Raw genomic sequence first — 23,941 nt, 5'->3', positions numbered from 1 at the left:
TTATTATATGCAACTTTTGTAGGATCTCAGATAGAGCCCTGAGTGGTCTTTAGATGGAAACATGAATTTTATTGGCTGCCTAATGTTCTGTGGCTTATTTAACCAGTTTGGACACTGGGACAGCCCCTATCCCACCTTCGTTACTGGTGGGCATCCTTGTGTTCTGTTTGCCTCCTAAACCCGGGGAGAGTGTAACCTTGAGTACAGAGGGGAAAGAAGGATCAGGATGCCTCACGGGAGAGAGCATTTTGTCTGTTTTTGTTTATTATTATTTTTTATTTCTTATTGTAGGGGCTCACATACACCTCATAATTTCCCATTTTAACCACTTTCAAATGTACGATTCAGTGGTACTGATTACATTCACACTATTGTGCTGCTGTCCCCAACATCCATTACCCAAACCTTTTCATCACCTCAAACAGAACCTTGGCACCTTAAGGGATAACTCCCCCTCCCCCTTACCTTCTCCTTCCTGGTAACCTGTAATATACTTTCTGTTTCAACAGATTTTACTTATTCTAAATGATTAATATAAGTGAGATCATATAATTTTCCTTTTGTGTCTGGTTTATTTCACCAACATAATGTGTTCAAGGTTCATCCATATTGTAGCATGTATCAGAATTTCATTTTTATGTTGGAATAATATTCTATTGTTTACCTACCACATTTTGTTTATCCAGTCCTCTACTGATGGACACTTGGGTTGCTTCTACCTTTTGGCTATTGTGAGTAATGCTGCTATGATTGACTGGGTTTTCAAGGGTATATGGGAGCCAGACAGTTGTGGTAGGATGAGTTGGGTGTATGAAAAGCTATTCTGGCCAGAAGAAATTTGTCATCAGAACATAGCATACTTATTCAGTAGGAGCAAAGCAAATCTCACTTTTAATTTGGTTTGTTAAGAGTGGGACAGTCAGAGAGCATGAAAAAGAGCCACCTCTTCCGTCATGGCAGAAGCAGGACCCAACTCTCTGCCACAGCATCGTGGGATGTGGGCAGGTACATGGTCCCCGGGCTAGTGGTTTTTGCCAAACCAAGAAAATAATGTCCCACCCCTAAATCATCCCAGCTAAAGCCAATAGAGGCTTCCATACACATGGCACCCTGGAGCATCTGGGAAGTCAAACACCAGATTTCAGTGTTATAAAAGAAAGTCTATGCCAAGCAATCTAAAACACATTAGTAAAATTCCTAATACTCCTTGCTTCAAGACACAACTGTTAGTGGCATATTTTCTATATGTGTACTTGGGTTTTTTTGGTTTTTTGTTTTTTATTTTTTTTATTGAGAAATCCTAACACACATACATTCTATAAATGGTATATAATCAGTGGCTCACAATATCATCACATAGTTGTGTTTTCATCACTATGATCATTTTTTAGAACATTTGCATCACTCCAGAAAAAGAAATAAAATGAAAAAAAAAATCCTCATACATACCATACACTTTACCTCTCCCTCTCATTGACCACTAGTATTTCCATCTACCTAATTTACTTTACCCTTTGCCCCCCTATTATTTACTTTTTTAATCCATTCTTTTTACTCTTCTTTCCATGCCCTGGATATAAAGACCATCAGACACAAGGTTTTCACAATCACACAGTCACATTGTAAACATTATATCTTTATACAATCATCTTCAAGAATCTAGGCTACTGGAACACAGCTCAACAGTTTCAGGCACTTCCCTCCAGCCACTCCAATACACCATAAACTAAAAAGGGATTTCTATATAATGCATAAGAATAACCTTCAGGATAGCCTCTCGACTCTGTTTGAAATCTCTTAGCCACTGAAATTTTATTTTGTCTCATTTCTCTCTTCCCCCTTTTGGTCAAGAAGGCTTTCTCAGTTCCTTGATGCTGGGTCGGGACTCATCACAGAATTTCTGTCCCACATTGCCAGAGAGATTTACACCCTTGGGAGTCATGTACCATGTAGGAGGGAGGGCAGTGAGTTCACCTCTGAGTTGGCTTAGATAAAGGGCTCACATTTGGGCAAAAAAAGAGGTTCTCTGGGGATGACCCATAGGCCTAAATTTTAAGTAGGCTTAGCCTGTCCTTTTCAGGCAAAAGTTTCATAGGAGTGAACCCCAAGATCAAGGGCTTGGCCTTTTGATTTGGTTGTCACTGCTGCTTGCGAAAATACCAGAAATTCTCCAAATGGGGAAGTTGAATATTTCCTCCTTTCTCCTCATTTCCCCAAGGGGACTTTGCAAATACTTCTTTATTCACTGTCCAGCTCACTCTGGGATTTATCAGGGCATCACACTAACCTGGACAAACCAACAAAATCTCATGCCCTATTCAAGATTCCATGTATTTATGGTGTTCAACTAAACTGACCATACAAGTTAAATTAGGAAATGCATTACCCGAAATACAGATTTTGCACCCAATAAGCATCTCTCCCTTTAGTCTCACACAGAGTATACTTGTTTTTTAATTCCATACTTTTCAACTAGAAAAATTGAATTCCCAAGTGGCTAGTAGAGGTCCTCTGAGAGCTTGCTGTGCTCTCAGCCACCTCCTAAAAAGACTCCCATCTTTACCTTGATTGGGTGTTAAGTTTGGGATGAATGCTTGTCAGCATTTGTGTTTTTGTTGCTGTTGTTATAAAAAGGACAGAAAAGATAAACTTCAAATTAACTGTCGAGAAGCATGCTATTTTATAATTCAGGATAGTGATACTCTCCAAACTAAACTTCTGGTAGGAAGGACTTACCACCTGACATCGCCATGTTCTAGATCAGCTAGGGAACAACAGTCTGAAATCTGCCTGGAAAAGGAGCTTGAAGATCTCCATATAAAATTCGTGGAAGTTCACGTTCAAACACTAAACTTGGAGAAAGCAGGATCCCCTGTAAAGGAACTGTCTGGTTGATGCCATAGTTCCGATTCTGACATTTCAGAGTGCACATGGGTTTCCATCCTCAAGGCACCTTGACCACTCGATGGCCATCCACCCTGAGTGCTGTGGTCCATCCCCGAAGACCAGGGAGAGGGACAGACTGGGAAATGGAAGGGCGCTCCATGACAGCGGGGCTGGGAGGGGGAGAGGAGGCTCCTGTGACTCTTCCTGGGGCAGAGAGAAGCAGCTAGAGAAAACCCATCATGTTTAGCAGACTGAAGCCATCCATTACCTGAAGGCCACCCTTCTACTTCTCTTGTCAGGTGAATTTTAGACCCTGAAATCCCTAAAAATGGTTTATCTTGTGTCACTTTATTTTCAGAACTGAACCTACCAGAACATCTAGGCCAATAACCTTGGAATACATAAAACACCCATCCCACATACGTTTTTCCCCTAGATAAGGAATGTACAAACTGACGTACTTCTGTTTGTCCTTTTCCCCCAGCGGTAGAGTTCTTTCTCATTGAGCTGGTATTGAACTTTGTGGACCACTTTGCCAGTTCTCTGCTGCCCCATACTGCATATGTCCCCACTGTCCTTTCCTAAAGGAAATAGCCCTAACCTTTTATCCTCTTATCAGCAAAGATATCCTCAGACTAACAGCTCCCCACTCCCTCCCCTTCACTTTGTTACCAGTCAAACTGGCAGCAAAAACCTAGTGCTTCCCCTTTGGAAAAAGTGGCTTGACAGGAAAGTCGGTGCATTTTATACAAGGATATACTTGGACTCGGCTCCATGTACTTTTGGATGCCAGCTGTAGCTTCTGTAAAAGGAAAAACACTGGACTGGGAGTCAAGACTGGGTCCTACTTCTAACTCTTTCACTATTTGCTATGTGATCTCAAATAGCATGTCTCGTCTTAGGCCTTGAGTCCTCCATCAGTAAAATGACTACCTTGACTGACTTTAGGTTCTAAGAGAGAGATTTATTCTTATTTTTGTTCATGTCTGTGTAGGGAAGTAATACTTGAATACACTGTTTAAAAATTCTAAGAAGTTAGGTAAAACTAAAGCTCCCCCTCCTTGACCACAATTTTAGTCCCTTCTCTAGAGATAACGACTGCCATTAATATATACTTTTCTAGGTAATTTTTCCTGTGCATTTACATATATTTATGTACCAATAGACTATTTTGCATATTGGTATTTTACCAAAAGCCTATCCTTCCTTGTATATAAATCTTTAAACGTATGCATTCTGTAGTATTCAGTACCTTAGTGTGTTTAGCAAGTCCCCAACTGATGGGCATAAGGTTCGTTTCCTTGTTACAAATGAATCTGCCCTGAGCATCCTATAGGTACTCATAGTGCGTCTGTTTGCTGCGAGTGTAACTGCAGAATCATGGAGCATGCTGCACATAATTGGGAGGTGATTGCTGAGCTTTCTGCCATCCTCCTCTTCCAGACAATCCTGCCTTCCTGTGACAAGGGCTGACAGCTGAATGTGTCAAACTCCAGCCCCTGTCTTGCTGGAAGCAAATGAGCATGACAGGATTTGTAGATGATGAGGTATCAGGATGACTTCACTCTGTCACCTTCTTCCCCACTCACAGGATGTCAAAGCAGAAGGCACTTATGTGTGCTGTTGCCAAATAAGGAAGGAAACAGAAGCCCAGAGAGGGGAGAGTGTTTGCCCAAGTCCACACAGCAACCAAGCAGCCAGCCAGGACTTCAACTCAGGTTCCAATTTGGCATCTGGTTGGAGAGACAGCTGTTTATGTGGTCGTGCATCTCGGGGCTCCCCACCCTGCTCCTTCTGTCTGCAGGGCTGACCTAAATGTCAGAAGCACTCTCTAGTTCTGCCAGCTCTGGGCCCTCTGAGATGACTGGAATTGGCAACCTCTACGGGAAGTGACATGGAACAAGAAAAGGTGGGCTCTAGGGAGGAAGAAAGAAAGAAGCTGTCATGGAAACAGACCTTTCTTAGGCAGGAGCTCATCATCCCCAAAGCAAGGGATCAGGCCCAACACTCACGGTCTTTCAGACTCTGAGTGGCTGCTGGGGTCTGGCCCTGCCAGCTGCTGGGGTATTTAAAAAGGAAATGGTTCTGTCCTCCACAGAGTCCTCTTTCCTCAGTCGTCAGATGGTCAGATGCGAGCAGTGGAGACCACATCTGCCCCGCCCTGTGCTCTGGGGGCCCCTTGGGCCTCCACTCCCACCTCCTTCCTTCCTGTACCTTCAGCCAATGGGCTCTGCCTGTGGTGGTTCAAATCATGAAACGAAAATGGTTTGGGGATGGGGGTGGGGCACACCTGTGCTGGGTCTAAGAACCGGAAAAGGAGTGAGGCAGTTTTGATTCTGGGAAGGGGTGTGAACTGAGCCCCTGGAGGCTCAGCATAACCCCTCCCCTAGGGGTTCAGCGACTCAGATAAATCTGATACGCAGGCAACGGGAATGGAAGGGACTCCAAGCTCAGCTGGGAATCCCAAGTCTCATCAGGGTTCTGCTCCCTTGCTTTAAGACTTCTGAAAAATTACTGCCCATCCTACCTCTGGGGCCTCAACTTTTTCCATCTGGGAAAAGGACGTGGGTCTTAGAAGACTGTTTCCAGAGGCCCTTCCAGTCCTGTCTTCTGCCTCCCAGTAAGCTTTCCCCAGCCAAGATGAGTTTGAAAAAACTATGACCAAGTGTGGTCAAGCTGTGGTTTATGGGGTTGGGGAAGGAGCTGGATAAACTCCTAAAGGCCCTCGATTTACTGAACTCTTTAAGTGAAAAAGGAATAATGCATTAGTGAGGAATACACAAGTCTTGAAGGCCCACGAAAGAGGGATTAGACCAAGTGTCTCCAGGGAAGGTTGAGCTACCTTCAAGATCTACTCTTGCTATTTTCAAAGTCCCTCTGGGGGAATGGTGAAAAAGGGGGAAAATTCCAACTTCCCCAAGAGGAAAATTCTTGATATTCTCACAAGCAGTGGGGACAACCAAAGTGATAGGCTAAGCCCCCAATCTTGGGGTTTGTTCACATGAAATTTAACCCCGCAAAGGATAAGCTAAGCCTACTTAAAATTAGGCCTAACAGTCACCCCCAGAGAACCTCTTTTGTTGCTCAGATGTAGCCTCTAAGCAATCCTGCCTCACAACAAGCAAACTCGCCACCCTCCCCCTCTCTAAGTGGGACATGACGCCCAGGGGTGAGGGCCTTTCTGGCAATCTGGGACAGAAATCCTAGAATGAGCTGGGACTCAGCACCAAGGGATTGAGAAAACTTTGACCAAAAGGGGGAAGGGAGAAATGAGACAAAATAAAGTGTCAGTGGCTGAGAGATTCCAAACAGAGTCGAGAGGTTATCCGGGAAGTTATTCTTACACATCAAATAAATATCACCTTTTTAGTTAAGGCATAACAGAGAGGCTAAAAGGAAGTGCCTGAAACTGTAGAGCTGTGTTCCAGTAGCCGTGTTTCTTGAAGATGATTGTATAATGATATAGTTTTCGCAACGTGTGTGATTGTGAAAACCTTGTGTCTGTTGCTTCTTTTATCTACCTTATGGACAGATGAGTAAAACATATGGACTAAAATAAATAATCGGGGTAATAAATGTTAAAATAAATTTAGTAGATTGAAATGCTAGTAATCAATGAGGATGGGTAAGGGGTATGGTATGTATGAATTTTTTTCTGTTTTCTGTTTATTTCTTTTTCTGAATTGATGCAAATGTTCTAAGAAATGATCATGGTGATGAATATACAACTATGTGATGGGAAAAAAAAGAATGTTCATATTTAAAAAAAAAAGTGAATTAGATTATCTGGATAGGCTGTAACCTCTGGAGTATCCAATCAGGGGAGAAACAGGGGAGGGACCTGCATGCCAAGCTTAACGTATAAAAACATTCTATCGCTTGGCGCTCCAGCCACCACATTTTGGTTTTGCGCCCATTCTTATAAGATCATGATTAAATTTTTTCTCCTCTTAAAAAAAAAAAAAAAAAAAGATCTACTCTCAGCTTCCCTCCCAGTCAGATTCCTAAGTTGCTTCCTCCTAACTCACTACTGCCTGGTAGGGTTCAGAGTTTGAGGGACACTGGGGAGCTTGGATATGGGACTATGGACATTCTACCCAAAGATGTGCAATTTGAACAGAAATGAGTAGAGCCCCGTGATGTTCTGTTAACGCTGGTGGTGTTTACGCAGCACCTGCACCAACTAAACACTGTGCTTTCGGGGGTGGGGGAAGGAGTCTTTACTTCTGAACAAAAGGACACTTTAGAAAATTAGAGATCCTTGGAATTGAGGGTCCTTAGAGATCATTTGTCTCTCCAGCCTCTCCTTGCCTGCTGTCAGTGATAGGAGTTCACCGCCAACCCCAGGCCCCCACTCTCCCACAAGGCAGCCTATCTTTGCTTGGGACATTTCTGAAATTCTTCTTCATATTAAACTGAAACATCTACTTCTTGGCCACAATCCTGCCCTCCAAGGCTGTAAGGACACACTCGACACTTCTACCCCATGATAGTCCTGCAGAGATTCTGAGACAGTGGTCAGATTCTCTTGCCAACTCTTGTTCCATTAAGTCTCTACTATAATATGGTTTTGAGTACTCATCTCCATTCTGTCAGTTCCTTTTGGACATTTTTCAGTTTGTCAATTTCCCCTCCAAAATGTGAGCATCTTCTATGGGGCCTCACCAGACCCAGCCTGAGCTGGTTTAACTTCACAGTACTGGACGCTGTCTTCCCCTTCCACCCTGACTCCATGTCTGCTTTGGACAGCACATCTACTCCAGACAGACCAGTTTTGCTCAGGGTGGACACTAGAGTGGGCCCTGGTCTGCTTGACTACAGGGAGCTGGACCCCAGAGCTCTGGGGGTTGCCAAGCTGTAAGGCCCCTGTTTCCAGCCTTCTCGGCAGAATAGCTGCCTTGGAGCCCAGAAGGACTGAGAATACCTGCTTCAACCCTGGCCCTTCACAGATGGGGAAACAAGATCTGAAAAGGGGAAGGGACCCACCTAAAATCAAATGGTAATACTGGAAACTGGGTCTCCTACCCAGTTGTATATTCTCCCTGTGTCCTGGGCTGTAAGATGTTATCTCTGCAGCTTTCCTGCTCCCAAGTTGTACTCAGGAAGCCCGATCCCTGTTCCAGAGCTCAGCCCCACCTCAACTCTAGGCTCTTCCCACCCCTCACTGCCACCCCTATACCCATGCTGCTTTTTTTTTTTTTTCATGGGCAGGCACCGGGAATCACACCTGGGGCTCCAGCATGGCAGGTGGGAACTCTGCCTGCTGAGCCACCATGACCCGCCCTAAAATAATCTTTTATACATGCCAGGCACTATAGGTGCATTATCTCGTTTAATCCTTAAAACAACCTGGTAAGGACCCTATGGCTTAGTTAGGTCAGACATATACAGGTGTTCGATCTAGGATTGGAACTAAATCTAGTGACTCAAGAGTCCCAGGCTTTACTTAAAATTAAGCCTAAGAGTCACCCCCAGAGAACCGCTTTTGTTGCTCAGCTGTGGCCTCTCTCTCTCAGCCAACACGACAAGCAAACTCACTGCCCTCCCCCTCTCTACGTGGGACATGATTCCCAGGGGTATAAACCTTCCTGGCAACCTGGGACAGAAATCCTGGAATGAGTTGAGACTCAGCATCAAGGGATTGAGAAAACCTTCTCGACCAAATGGGGGAAGAGAGAAATGAGACAAAGTGTTGGTGGCTGAGAGATTTCAAACCGAGTTGAGAGGTTGTCCTGGAGGTTAGTCTTATGCATTGTTAGATATCACCTTTTTAGTTAAGGTATATTAAAGAGGCTAGAGGGAAGTGCCTGAAAATGTAGAGCTGTGTTCCAGTAGCCATGTTTCTTGAAGATGATTGTATAATGATACAGTTTTCGCAATATAACTGTGTGATTGTGAAAACCTTGTCTGATGCTCCTTTTATCTACAGTACAGACAGATGAATAAAAATAAATAAATAATAGGGGGAACAAATGTTAAAATAAATTTAGTAGATTGAAATGCTAGTGACCAATGGAAGGGAGTAACAAGTGGTATAAAAAAAAAAACGGGAAACAAAGGCTAAAATATATGGGGTAGATGGAAATACTAGCAGTCATGAGACGGAAGGGTAAAGGATATGGTATGTATGAGTTTTTTTCTTTTATCTTTTTATTTCTTTTTCTGAATTGATGCAAATGTTCTAAGAAATGATCGTGGTGATGAATATACAACTCTGTGATGATATTGTGAGTTATTGATTGTGAGTTATTGATATTGTGAGTTATTGATACCAAGAATGGAATGATCATGTGGTAAGAATGTTCATTTTTATATGCTGTTATGTTTAAAAAAAAAAAAACTTAGTAGATATGCCATAAATTCTCAAAAAAAGAAAAAGTGTCCCAGGCTTCTAAATCACTCTGTTCTACTGTCTTGAATGCTCTGAGACCTGGATTCTAATTCTGATTTTGGCATTAAGGCACAGCGTGGCCGTGCCTTTCCTCACTGAGCAAACAACCCCGGTAACTACCCTTGCCTCACAGCACCGTCGAGAAGAGCTGAGATCATGTGGGGCTTGAATGCCATGGGGTCATCAAGTTAGCCCACCACACCTCCCATCTCTACCTCTTCAAGGAGGAAGCTGAAGCGCACGGTGGCCGATGGGACTTGTCTGTGTTACTGGTAGAGCAAGACTGGAATCCAGGAAGTCTCGTTCCCGTAAATACATTGCCCAGATTCAGCGTCACCGGTGGTGGCAACAGGGAAGAGTCAACCCCTTGCTTTTATCTCTCTCTCTCTCTCTCTCTTTCTCTAGCCCAGGGCAGAGAGGCTGGTTCCTGTTACTTTGCCAGATTCCTGTGTTGACAGCTCTTCTGGACCGTGCCAGGACCCAGCTTTCTCCTCTGCCCTGGGAAGGGAGGGCCCAGGCTTCACAGGGGGGTTGGAGATGTATAAAGTCAGGCCCGCCCAGCACTGAGCAGAGATGGGGCACCAGGCCTGGGGGAGTCTCCGGGCCTCCCTGCATTTGCAGGCACTTGTTCTGTGCCACGTTCTATGCTGGGCATTCTGGAGAAGGAGCAGACTTATTCCAGGAGCCTTCTCTTGAGCTATCAAAAGTGTGCTTTCTAGCAGTATTTCAGTGGTTCTTGAGTTGAGGAAGATTTTAATAGATTTTATTCCAATAACTACCTTTTAAATATCTGTTACCATAATAAAAACTAAAGTTCAATTTTAATGTGATAATTCCCAAGTGAACATTTCTTAGACGTTTTCATAGGCTGACTTCATTTTTAAAGTGTTGCTTAAGCTGAGGTCTAGAACATGTTGAAAAATGTGCAAAGTGGTGTAAATGTATTTTCCACCTCAATTCCCAGTCCAGCATCCAATGCTAGATCTTGACCAACCTTTTACCTATCTAGAGTAAAATGAGAAAAATAAAGGTGTGAGTGTGTGTGTAATGTTGAATAAGATGTCAGTTCCCCTTTCTTGGAAGAACTGTTTTGAACCTTTCCTTACTATGTTTCAAAGCATCCAAGTGTCCTTTCTTTTGTGAAATAATAGTGATAGTCTGTGAATAAATTTTTTCCATCGCTTTGCTTGCCAACCCCACGTCAGCTCTCCCATTTAAAAAATTACTCACTTATGGAAACCGGAAATCTGGGAGTGGCTGACCCTGCTTTTGTATCAGCCACCCCCTTTAATCACATGCAACTAACACTGGCCACAAGCAGGCCCACCAGTTGTGGCTCAAATACTGACTATCATTGCTCCCCAAAGCCACCTTGACAAATCCTAGCTTTGCTAAGCCTCATTCTCCTCATCTTTAAATTGGGGCTTTTCATAATTTCACAGATAACATGGGTAAGATAGCATCGTGCCTGGTGCCCCATGAGTATCATATTTTGCCCCTATCTGGCCAAATAAATGCTGCTATCCATCTCATTTCATTTTATTTTATTATTATTTTTTAGGATATTTACTTTTTCTCCCAGTACCTCCTCCCCACCCAGATAAAATATCCAGGAAAATTAAAATATCTTCTATTTGGAATGATAGATGTTCAGAAGCCTTTATGCTCACTGTCAGCAATGGGCTGCCTCAGCATCAGTGAAAGGACCAGCAATAGGATGCCTGCATTCCACACGGCACTAGGATGAAACACTCAGATCTAAAGCCCTGCTTTCATTCCTGATTATACCCATTTCTGCCAATGCTATTTTGCTTTTCTCTCATATTTTTAATGTGAAAAATAACATATATACAAAAAAAAACAATAAATTTCAAAGCACTCTGCAACAAGTAGTTATAGAACATATTTCAGGGTTTGGTATGGGTTACAGCTCCACAATTTTAGGTTTTTCCTTCTAGCTGATCCAAGACACTGGGAACTAAAAGAAATATCAATATAACAATTCAGAGGTCATAACTCACTTATCAAACGCTATTTTCTCTGATATAACTCCACCTTCTCCTTTGATCTTTCTTTCAGTCTTTAGGGATATTTGGGCTATTCCCATTCTAACTTTTTCGTGTTGGAAAAGGGTGTTGCTAATATGGGTTATGGGGATGGAGCTAGTTGATGTTCCACAACAGCTGATCTTTCCGGACTTACCTGGCCTAGGAACCCATCTGAAGGTTGTAGATTTCTGGAGAGTAATCCTAGTGCAAGGAACCTTTGTAGAATCTCACATAGAGCCCTACGTGTTCTTTACAGTTGGCAGGAATGATTTGATTGGGGTTTTGCAAACCATGATATATAGCAATACCTAGCTGAAACTTGTGTAAGAGTAGCCTCCCAACTCTATTTGAACTCTGTCAGCCACTGATACCTTATTTGTTACAGTTCTTTTCTCCCTGACTACTGTCCATTTTATAGTTGAGGAAACAGCCGCTTCTAACAGAGAGCAAGCCATGTGGCTTGCAAGTTCTGATGCTCTGTCCCTAATACCTCATAGCTTTGAGAGGAACTTGGCTGGAAGCTGTCACATCCACCGGCCCAAAGAGGAAGGGGGCATCATCTCTGGACCATGGGTTGGGAGGTTGTAAGGCATCACACGGCCATAGCTGGGGTAGGGATGAGACTGAAGACCTGGCCAAGTCCTGGGAGATGGAGGTGGGCCCCCTGGATGGCAGCAAGAGCAGACCACAGGGATCTAAAGAAAGGCTAACACATATCAAATCCCCCACTGAGGGTTTCCTGGCAATGGTGAGGAAGCCAGCCCTGGGCAGAGGGGTGCTGCATAGAGCCAGTGAGGCAGCCTAAGTGGACCAGATATGGGGCAAGATCTGGTAGAACTGGAAGTCTTGCTTTGCCTTTGGAAGAATCCCATCCTCCCATTGACCTCCTACCCTCTACCTTCACCTCTCTGATGTCTAATTACTTCCAGAGGCACCAGGAACCAGATCAGCCACCCAAACCAGAGCCCCAGGAAACAGGCCTCCTTGATGGGGACACAGGTGAGTAGCCAGCCCCATAAATGCTCCCACTTACACCCATGTGGTTGCTTACCTTAATCATAAAAGGTGATATAGCTACTTAAACATCTCTTGAGTGCTTATGTAGGTCATATTAACAGGAGTATCATGTCTAAAATCAGAGGTGATGGTCTGATCTGTGCTTCCCTATTCTGCCCTGCTGGAATGGGGAAGCACACCTGGAATGCTGAGTTTCTTTTTGGAAAGTACCTTTCCAGAGGGATCCAGAAAAATCAAATAGTGTTCAGTAGAGAAAGATCAGGCTAGTGAGGAATCTGGAAACCATATCCTATAAGAAGTGGTTAAAGAAACAGAATGTTCTACCTGGAAAGATGTCTCAATGAGACACAACACTTCTAACCTTCTGGAGTGCCCTCAGTGATGAAGGATGAACCTTGTGCATCATGACCCAGAGGGCAGTAGTAGGGCTTCAAGACAGCAGAAACTGACAGGCCCTTCAGCTTGATCTCTTTTTTTGTGTGGCTGTTGGTTAAAAGAACCAGAGCTGCCTAGTAATAGAATGAGTTCCCCATCCCTGAAGGTGTTCAAACACAGGGTGGATGACTGGCTGTTGGGGAGATCATAGGTGAAATGCAAGCATCATAAGATAAGTAAATGGACCAGAATTCAGAAGTTCTCCAACTGTCTGTATATGAGACTTACTTGGGAGTTTCAAAGATACACTTCTGGGACCCCACTACTGGCTAACTTAATAAAAATCTCTGGGAGTGGAGCTAAAGCATCTGCCCTTTTAGTACCCATATATCTTTTTGATAAGCTGCTCTCCTGCTGGGGCCATCCTGAGAATGGTCTTGTGGACCAACATTTGGGACCTTGAGCTAAATTACTTATGTGCGGAGCTCTCTGATACTGACCATTGCTCTCACCTAATGTCTGTCTCTCTGCTCATGGCCTCTGGGAGCTCCTGACCCAGGGGCATCAACTCGCCCGCCCCCTGTCCTATAGACTGACCACAGTTTTGCTTCTCCCTTAGCAGCCCCCTTGCAGGGTCCTCACATTTCTCGCCACACCCCTTGCATACCCTGCCTAGGTAGCTCTGTAATGGTAACACTAGCAATAACTGCTGTTGCTTGGTGGAGTACTGAGAGCAAATGTGCATCGAGCACCTATTTTCGTGCACAGGAGGCAGAATAAGGTGGGAGTTTGGAGTATTGGTCATCGGATGAGATTGTGTAGGTTCATATCCCTGCTCCCCAGGTTGTGAACATGGTGATCTTCGGAAAGCAGTCTAACTTCTCTGCCTCAGTTTCCTCATCTGTGAAATGGGTGTAAGAATAGTGCCCACCACATTAGGTTGTTGTGAGGATTAAATGAGTAACTCCTGGAAGCATTTGAAACAGTGCTGAACACGTGCTGGGCAGGGTCTGCTCACAGTTCTCCTTTCCTGCTTTAATTATTATCATCATCACCATTGTTTTCCAATTGAATCCTCTTCAGAGCACCTTGAGGGAGGTACCATTAGTTTCCTAATTTTACAAAGTAGGTAACCTAGACTCAGAGAGGATAGGCCACTGCCTTAGATAATACCCAGAGCCTAGTTAGACTCAGAGTGGTTGCGGGTAGGGCCTGCTTTGGAGTTTCCCTAAGCAAGGGCTGGGCTTCTTATTGGGGCCTCTTCCTGCTCACAACAGCACCTCTGCCTCTAGCGCTGGAGATGCCAAAGGTCAGGGATCCCATACTCAGATGCTCATGCGGTCCCAGCAGGTAAAGCAAATAACAGGGAGAGGTGAGGACTGTTTCAAACTGCACAGCCACATCCTGGCCAAAGGAGCCAGCTCCAGCTCTTGGTTGGCCTGAAGGCATCCTGGCTTGGGGTGGCCAGTTTTTTGGATTCTTCAAGAAAAGTTGGCAATCTGTATTAGTAAGCAATCAGTTATTATAAGCACTAATTTTTTTAAAAAATTAAATATTGGAAAGAGCAAATAGGACACCTCTATACAGACCACCGGCTCCTGCATTGAAGGATGGTCCCCAGAGTCAGGGAGATTTGAGGGGCTCTTCTTGGAGGTTGGTCCCCAACTGAAACCGTTCTTGAAGTGGAGGCCAGCATCCCCACCCTTCACCATGGCCTCCTGCCTGCTCTCGTGGACCCGACCCCTTTGCTTTGTGTGATGTTTTGCTTTCTCAGCTACAGCCACAACGGTCCAGTTCTGTGCATCTGATGAGGCTAAGCTGCACCAGGAGGACATAACCAGAATTCTTCAGCAACATGAAGAGGAAAAGAAGCTGTGGGCACAACAAGTAAGTCTAGGTGACCCCACCTTCTCTCTTTCCTGCAGGTCAGCTGACCTGGATAAATCCCAGAGTGAGGGCCTAGTTTGGGTTTTTATTGTTGTTGTATCTCTTACTCCTTTTACCAAAGAAGGAGTCCTTTATCTGTTGAACAAATATCTGTATCCAGCCACTGTGTCCCAGGCACATTGGTTAAAGCCAGCAGAGCTGGCAGCTGCTCTCAGGAAACAGACTGTTTCTTTGGGAAGAGTAAAAATCACTGGTGCTGCTGGGTTGCACTTTCTGGCCTACCTTGTGATTGGGTGGGAGGTGTACAACTAGCTCTAGCCAACGAGATATGAGAGGAAGAACCAGAGTCACTTCTGGGCCAAGCATTTAGTTGCTGGTTAAAGACCTTTGAGAGGTTTTACTGGCTAGTGAAGTGACTAGCCAAAACAGTGGCTGTTCATGAGCCTGGGTCCCCTGAATGATTACAATAGCAGTGCCCCCTGCTGAACCCAGTTGGACCTGTAGAGAGTGAGAAATAAAGCTTTATGTTAGGCCACTGAACCTTTGGTGTTGCCTGTTACTGCAGCATGATTAAGTCTAGCCTGACTAAAACTAGAAGTCAGATGTTAAACACAATTACACAAATGTATTTAACTACAATTACAAGTGTGGTGAAGAGTTTAGAATGCTATGAAAGTCCATCATAGAAGCATTTGTCTGATATGTGGGATCAGAGAGGTCCTCTCTGAGGAAGTGACACCTATAGGACTTCAAAAATTAGTTGGAAATGAAAATTGAGAGATGTTCTACAAAATCACTTGCCTAGACCTGTCAAATGTCCAGGTCATGAAAGATGAGGAAAGACAAAGGAACTATTCTAGATTAAAGGGAACTAAAGAGATGTGACAAATGAAGGCATCTCATCCCAGCATTTCCTTTTCCTCATTCTAACTTGGTCATGAACCTTTCCCCTCTCTCTCTGCCTCAGTTTCCTTTCTTATAAAAGAGGGATGGTAGAGCGGTTTAAAAGATCCTACGAAGGTGCACAAAGCCTTTCTCTAAATCATCTTTATTGGTTATTTTAAATTGCAGGTGTGAAACTTGCTCAGTATGAAACGTTCAAAGTCCTGAAAAACAATATTTTTTTTAAAGAGGGGCCTCTGTAGTTATAAACTAAATGTCCTATTAAATGGTAGGGTCATTGGTTATTGAAAGTTTTCCTCTGGATTCCGCCCATTCAGCAGGCTGGCTCAGGGCTGACTGTGTGCAGGAAGGTGCCACCGGGGCGCCAGGAGGGACACAGGAAAGAATCAGACCCAGAGCCTGACCTCAAGGTGTTCACGAGGTGGTAGGCCACAGTGAGTGCCCCAGAAACACTAAAAGCACTCTGCTTGTGCTCATTTTTCAGAAGCACCTCTCTTACGGAAGGCGAGCTTAACTGCATTGGTGGTGTGTCTCTAGTTTGTTTTGGTAGAGTCACTGCCCGGATGCCATGCAGCCCTGGCATGTACCTGTGGAATCCTTAACTGCAAGACTTGTAAGGGACAGAAGGGATCATGAATCGAGTTCCTTCATTACATGGGGTGGGGGGGACTGATGCCTAAGTGGGGATAGGGGCTGATCCGAGGACGCACAGGTACTCAGTGGCACAGCTGGAGTAGGAACCCCTTTTAAATTGTGCCTTGCCTCTGGGTGTGCCTATTGGCTGTCCCTTCACAGGTGGCAGAGGGACCGGAAAGCATCTCAAGTGGAGGATAATGAGAATTGCAGGGCCTGCTCAGCCTGGTGACATGAAAGTTGCTGTGCTCAGATGTCTGAGGGGCTGCCTGGGCTGAGGGAGCAGATTGGCTCTTTGTTGCCTCAGGGGCAGAACCAGGACCCAATGGTAGAAGTTAGAAGTCACTTGTTAAGAGTACGCCCTACCCATGGTTAGAACATGTGGCCTTGGGAACTGAGGAGCTGTGGCTCATTGCATTGAAGCAGAGAAAGCACAGAAGTAGAGGGCTTCCTGTCTTGAATGAGCATCAGGACCAGAAGGGGTCCAAGGACCCTTTCCACCCAGTTAATTCTCTGGTAGCACCTTCCAAAGCCCCAAAGGGATCTGTTGGCCACACCTGCTGATTGACTTGGAATCTCCTGCCCTCTCTGGCCACATGTCATTTCCCATCCCTTCGTCTGAGGGATGGGACTCTGATTACCAAGCTCCACACAATGCCAGGGTTCAGTGAGTGGGTAAGTGAGGCTGCCCTGAATGAACCTATTCAATCTCCATCCTGCTCTGAATGCTTTGCCCCAGGTGGAGAAGGAGCGGGAGACAGAGCTTCAAGAAAAACTGGCCGAGCAGCGACGGGTCCTGGAAGGAGAATGTGAGGAGGCCCTGCGAGGTAAGAGTGGAGCTGCTCCATGGGGAGCTGGGGGACACCTTCCTCCTGGGGTCTCCCCCTGGTCCCACCCCCGTCCCTCTGGCCCACAGGAGGTTGAGTGTGTCAGAGCTGGAGTCCACAGGCTGCATGGCCCCAGAGGGGTGACAGGTTTTTCCTATGGGGCCTGGCTTTACCGGTCTAACACAAAGCTTTATTTTATCTTATTTGAATTTTTTTCTTTCTATTAAAAAATTAATACATATTCATAAAGGAAATTTAGAAAACCTAGACAAATGAACGAATTTTTAAGTATCTGTATTTTTTTTCCCCACAGTAATGACAGCTCTTAAATGTTATGGTTGGGTCAATTATTTGTAATAATAGCTTTTCTTCCTCCTATATTACCAGGTATGATTATCATAGAAATTGAAATCTGTGGACTTAAAAGAAAAGAGATTTTATAACATAATGGTTATATGTTATAACCACAGACTCTGAAGCCATAGTCCCTGAGTTTGAATCATAGCTCCACTACTTACCAGGTGTATAACCTTGAAAAAGTTACTTAACCTTCCTCTCCTTATGAGAATTAAATGGTGTGTGTATATATATACACACATACACACACATAATATATGACAACGAAGTATCAGCATATTATTTTATTATTGAAAAAATTAAAAAATTTAAATCACATATAATTCTACCCAGAGATAATCACGGTTATCCCTTTGATGTAGAGCCCTTTCATTTATATATATACATTTATACCCATATTCTTTGCAGAGGGTAAATTGATTTTTTTTTTTCACCTTGAATTGCATTAGCATCTTTTCATTGAACTCTTCTAAAGTGTAAATTTTAAGAACCACACAGTATTGCCTGTGTGTATGCTGCTTCATTTAACTGAACCCCTTTGGTTATGCATTTAGGCAACTTCAAACTTTTTGCCACTGTGTAACAGCAATGATACTTTACAGTCAAGACAATATTGTTAAATCTTTTCCCATGTTCATAATTTTATCTTTAGAATAACATCCTCGTAGAACTAATTGGGTGGCAAATTGTTTGTATTTTTGAGACTATTGAAATTGACCTCCAGAGTGCTATGCCAGTTTTCCCCTTAATCATCAGTGTTTACATGACCTTTCCACAGAATAATTTATCTTTATAAAACAGGGTCATGATTATTTTGTGTAAAATTTCATATCTTGTTCTTTTCAATGAACATTGTATCAAATATGTTTCTACCAATTGTGCTGCTAGTAAAATGCTTATGAAGGCTAATATTTCCATGGGCATACATGGTTTTCCTTATTTCCCATAAGTCTAGGCATCTAGATGTTGGCTATTGTTAATAACACTGTCCTTTGCATAAAGATGTGCCCACATTTCATATTTTGTCCTTAGAGTGGCAGAAAATGAAATAATTAGAGTAGAGGTCTGAACAATTCTAAGACTCTTGAAACATATTGCAACATTGACCTGCAACATTCTGAAATGGGATTAAAAGTCTCCCCTGGGAATTTGGCAGTCTGGATTTTTAATATTAATAAATGCTGTTAAACTAAGCGAGTCATTTAACTTCTTTGAGCCTCGGTTCAATTTCTCTAGCTATACAACCTGTCTTCTCTACCCCACAGGAATATTGTGGAGGCACAACTTCATTATTTTTAGTTATTTTTAGATTGCTTGGTACCTACTAAGTGCTACTAGAGTGCATTAAATACATAAATATAAGCATAGCATGGGGGGGAGGATATATGGGATTTTGTTTGTTTGGGGGAGGTTCACAGATAACTGGGAGAGGCTAGAAGTGGGTTTTCACATTTGATGATCCTTTGTTTGTCTTTTCTATTTTTTATTGTATTTTCTTTTTTAACTTACTTTCAGTGAAATTGACCTTTTTTTGGTGTACCGTTCTATGAGTTTCAACACAAGTACAGATTTATGTAACCGTCACCATAATCAGGATGCAGAATGGGCCCATCACCCCAAAACATCTCCCTCTGGCTACCCCTTTGTCCTCACATCCTCACCCACCCCAACCCCTGGCAACCCTGTTGTTTTCTTTTTGAGTCTGTTATAAAAATGCAACCATACAGTATGAGTTTTGAGAGTGGATTCTCTCATCATGATGACTTTGAGAGCCTTCCTAATTATTGTGCGTATCAGTAATCTACTCCTTTTTATTGCCGAATCATATCTTATTAATGGTTTATCCATTCACCTGTCGTAGGACATTTCAGTTGTTTCCAGTTTGGGGTGATTATGAATAGAGCTGTTATAAACATTTACATAGAGGTTTTCGTGCAGACATAGGCCTTCATTTCCTTTGGGTAAACATGTCGGAGTGGGATTGCTAGGTCAACTTTTTAAGAAATGGCTAAACTGTTTTCAAGGGAAAATTTAGCATTTTACATTCCCATCAGTTAAGTATCAGAAATCTATTTGTTCTGTCCTCTCACCAACGCTTATTTTGCATTTTGCTAAGTGATGTTGAATATCTTTTCTTGTGCTTATTTGCCATTCATATGTTTCCTTGCCCAATAATATCTGTTCACATTTTTGCCCATATTTTTTATTTTTACGGGTTTGTTTGTTCTTGCGTTGAGGTTTGTTTTTTTTTTTCTCCAAAGTGTTGAGTAACTTTTTCTTTCTTTTTTTATTAATTTTTAAATTAAAAAAATATATATAACAACAAATAAACACGAACATTCTTAACTTATGATCATTCCTTACGTTGAGTTTTGAGAGATCTTTACATATTCTGGATACAAGTGCTTTAATTTGAAAATATTTTCTTCCAGTTTGTTGGTACTTTTCATTCATTCGGCAATGTCTTTCACAAAGCAAAAGCTTTCAATTTTGATAAAGTCTAATTTATTATTTTGTCAAATTTGGGAATTCTTTCTTCATTTGTTCTTTCTGTGCTATATTCCTTTTTCTCTTCTGGGATTCTGATAACAAAATTTTAGACATTTTTGGATTTTCTCACAGTCCTTGAGGTTCTGTTTTTGGGGATTTTTTTTTCCAAAACCTTTTCTCTCTGTTATGCAGATTGAATAATTTCTATTAATCTATCTTTAAATTTACTGGCTCTTTCCTGTGTCATCTCCATTTTGCTCTTGAGCACGCGGTGAGGTTTTTTGTTCATTTGTTTTTGTTTTTGTTTTGCACGGGCAGGCTCCGGGAATCGAACCCGGGTCTCTGGTATGGCAGAGCGAGAATTCTGCCACTGAGCCCGCGTTGCACTGCCCCCCAGTGAGTCTTTAATTTCATTTATTTTATTTTTCGGTTCTAAAATTTCCATTTGGCCTTTCCTTATATCTTCTATTTCTTTGCCAAGATGGTCTGTTTTTCTATTCTTGTCAAGAGTGCTCACCCTTTCTGCTCGGAGAAATTTTATAAGCGCTTCCTTAAAGTCTCTGCTAATAATTCCAACCTCTGTGTCATCTCAGCTTTGGCCCTGTTCAATTGTCTTTTCTCCAGCAAGTTGAGATTTCCCTGCTGTTTGGTATGCCAAATAATTTTGGAATCAGATGCTCAGCAATTCTGAACTCATATGCTGGATATTTTGAATATTTGAATATGTAAAATTCTAGGTCTTATTTAAATCTGCTATTTTAATGTTAATTCAAATCTGGTCTTCCTCCCCGGTCTTCCTGCTACCATTTACTTTCCAGAATCTGCAAATAGCTGTTCCAGGCATTCTGTCCGAGTTTTGTAGCTACATTAAGTGACACAAATTGGGTGGTGTGGGCTTAAAGCCTTGGTCCAGAACCTGTATTTATAGACAAATTAACAAATTAGGCCCACAATTTTTTAAAAAGTATGTAATTTTATACATCTTATCTGATAGCCTTTTAATGGCCCTATCCCATTCATATTCCTGAACAATTCTCTTCTTGTCACTGCTATATATCTGGCACTTGGCTGCACTGAACTCTATTTCCCATCCTGCCCCTTGATTTGTCACTTCCTTGTTCACTTCCCTGTTATCTTCTTTCACTTGAGACAAAGCTTGTATTTTCCAAAGGAACTTTGCAGTGGTAGGGGTGGGGAGATAAATATAACTGTTTTGACTTTGAGAATGTTACGTCCAGCTCTGTACAGCATGGCCCAATCTGGAAAGTCCTTGCATATCCTCTCCTCATGTGGTCCTCAAAACGCCCCTTAGAGACAGCCAGGCTCAACTGACACAATTTCACAATTGAGGCAACAGGGCTTTTAGATGTTTTTTTTTTCAAGGTCTCTCAGTTTTGAAGAAGCAAAGCCAAGACCAGGTAGATTTCCTGACCCCCAAACCAATGTACTTTCTGCAGTCTCACACTCTGCCTTGACATGCTGCATGCTCTGGCTAACGTAGCTTACTAATACTTGGCCTGTGCCATTTCCATGGCTTACTGTGATCTGAGATGAGCAAGCTTGCTGCAAGGAGATCTTTGGATCCTAGCCTTAGTAAGATGTGTTTGGCACCTATAATCTGATAAGATTCTCAGTTCCTCCATGAATATAATTTGTTCCTATTTTCATGAGCTTGTATTAAATGTCTACTATGTCCCCAAGCCAAGGTTTTGGGGGAAGTGTCTGGGTGTTCGAACTCATAGAGTCTTCTTTCCCTACAGTTCTCCGGGCCTCATGTGAACAGGAGAAAGAAACCCTTACCCACGCCTTCCAGGAGGCTACAGCAGCCCAACAGGTGAGAGGAGCTGGGCCATGTCTATCTCTGGGGAAGGAAGAGAAGGAACTGCATGAAAACAACATGAAGCCCCAAAACAGCCAAGCTGGTAGCCTCTACCTAAGTGTGAGAGTTTCCATGTATCCAGGCCCCTTCATGTGGCAACCAGGCTGTTAGCTCAAGAGGACTTGGTCTGCAGTTAGGGTTGACTATTTTCCCAAGGACTGTTGGGAGGATCTTGAAGACCACATGGGCTGGGTACTCTGGTGTGATTAGAGGGTGAGTGGATGCACAGGGACCTGTGGAAGCATGTAAGAAAGCAACTAACCCAATTTGGCGAGTCAGGGTAGATTTCCTAGAAGGAATGATGTCTAGGCTGGAAACTGAAGGATAGGTTGGAATTCTTTAGGTAAGGAAGGGGTAGGAAGGGATAGGCCACAGTGGCTCAGCAGGCAGAGTTCTCGCCTGCCATGCTGGAGACCCAGGTTCGATTCCTGGTGCCTGCCCATGCAAAAAAAATAATAATAAGAAGAAGGGTAGGAAGAGGGTTCTAGAAAGAAAGGAAAAACTATGTAAAGGCATGGAGGAAAGGAGGGGAAACCTGAGGAACTGAAAGAAATCCAAGATGCTTGGGGTAGAAGGTGCAAGTGGGAGAGAAGTAGAGAGAGCTAAGCCTAGGGAGATAAGCAGGGCCTGAAGGCAGGAGCCTAGGAGCCCTAAAGACAAGGGACAAAGTTTAAGTAGAAGAAATTCTAGACAGTGGAAACTTATGAAGACAAGAATGCAGGCAGCAGTTTGGGGAGTAATGAAATACTGAACAGGCCTGTGTGACTGCAGGAGAGGATGTGTAGAAGGGAACAGTGGGGAGTGTGTCTGGAAAAGTACACGGAGCCTGATTTTCATGGGCTCTGAATACCGGGACATTTTCCCTAAGAAGTCTCCTTTTCCTCCTGACCCTAAGGCTCTGGGGAGTGATTGAGTGTTTTTTAGCAAAATGGTTGGGCTGGTGTGTTTCAAGCAGTGGTTGAAATAGATTAAGCCTGCATTGTTGTATTGGGTAGACTGAAAGACTGACTGGAAGAACCAAAATTGTTCCCTCTCTGGAATGTGGTGAAGTCCACCTACAGCTTTTCTGAGCCGGGCTTTGATCGCCCTCCTGCTCCCTTCTTAGGAGATGATAGATAGACTGACCTCACAGCTGGAGGCTTTCCAGGCCAAGATGAAGAGGGTGGAGGAGTCTATTCTGAGCCAAGACTATAAGAAGCACATCCAGGTAGGTGGTGGTACACATTGTGTGTTTCCTCCTTGAGTCTCTAGAGTATCACTGTGGCAGGGTCTGGGCAGCGGGAAAAGCCAGTCCCTCCTCAAGGGCAAGGCGCAGACCTGCCGCTCTTACTTTCGCAAGGCTGGAAGCACCAGGGTCCCCATTTCACTGAGGGGGGAAAGTAAGGCTTAGAGAAAGGCATATAGGAGAGAAGTTAAGTGCTTGTGCTCTGGATTCAAAGAGAAGTAGGTACAAATAGCACCTAACCCAAGTAGCTCATCCTAATGGAACCTTAGTACTCTCATCCATGTTGGTTCTCGTATATGCGTCAAAGGATTAGGTTAAAATGTAATAAAGGATACTATGCAGTCATCATGTGCCAAGAGATGGAGGTGACGTGAAAGTCAAATGAGCTGTTGGCAGAGTAGGGAGGAGGGAAGTAAGATCATGTCCCTCTCTGCCTGTTGGTCTGATGAGGTCACTCTCTACCCCTGTCTAGGATTATGGGAGCCCCAGCCAGTTCTGGGAGCAGGAGCTGGAGAGCTTGCACTTTGTCATCGAGATGAAGAACGAGCGTATTCATGAACTGGACAAGCAGCTGATCCACCTAGAAACAGCGGTCTGTGGCTGGGAACAGCTGGGTAGATGAAGCATCAGGTTTTTGCTTCTTGGGCATTTCCTCGGCTAACACAGGCACCAGGAGGCCCCAGCTTGGTCCACACCAGCTTTGAACTGTTGCCCATGCTGGCGCTTGAGACAGCTGCAGCTGGCTAGTCTGGCTTGAGCAGTGGCTTGTTGTCAGTTGGACCCTGTGCTTTTATTGTCTCCTCAGATCACTAGAACTTGGGGCCAATGGGGCAGACAGTCTAGATCATCAGAAGAGGCCAGGAGAGATCACAGGTCAGACAGGGGCTGAGGAAGGAGGCAAGGCTGAAAGGTCAGGCAGATATGGGAGACCAGAGTCAGCAAGGGCAAGGCTGGTGAGTAGCGGGCAAGGAGGACACAGGTGGGTTTGTCCCCAGGAGAACTGAGTTCTCAGAAACCTCGGGT

At 43.7% G+C, this 23,941-nt stretch overlaps 1 protein-coding gene across 1 annotated transcript in view; it reads left to right on the top strand.

Moving 5' to 3' along the window:
- Positions 1-23,941, top strand: part of CCDC69 (coiled-coil domain containing 69) — a 31,318-nt gene that overhangs the window by 5,243 nt on the left and 2,134 nt on the right. Inside the window, exons 2-7 of the mRNA XM_077137441.1 lie at positions 12,255-12,324; positions 14,492-14,604; positions 16,880-16,967; positions 21,575-21,648; positions 22,799-22,900; positions 23,391-23,510. Of these exons, the coding sequence (XP_076993556.1) occupies positions 12,255-12,324; positions 14,492-14,604; positions 16,880-16,967; positions 21,575-21,648; positions 22,799-22,900; positions 23,391-23,510 (567 nt within the window). The remainder of the gene's footprint in view (positions 1-12,254; positions 12,325-14,491; positions 14,605-16,879; positions 16,968-21,574; positions 21,649-22,798; positions 22,901-23,390; positions 23,511-23,941) is intronic.

Source organism: Tamandua tetradactyla, chromosome 20, assembly GCF_023851605.1.
Source record: "Tamandua tetradactyla isolate mTamTet1 chromosome 20, mTamTet1.pri, whole genome shotgun sequence".
NCBI classification, from domain to species: Eukaryota; Metazoa; Chordata; class Mammalia; order Pilosa; family Myrmecophagidae; genus Tamandua; species Tamandua tetradactyla.
Note: the sequence above shows the minus strand (reverse complement) of the source record. Positions and strands in the feature narration are given on the sequence as shown.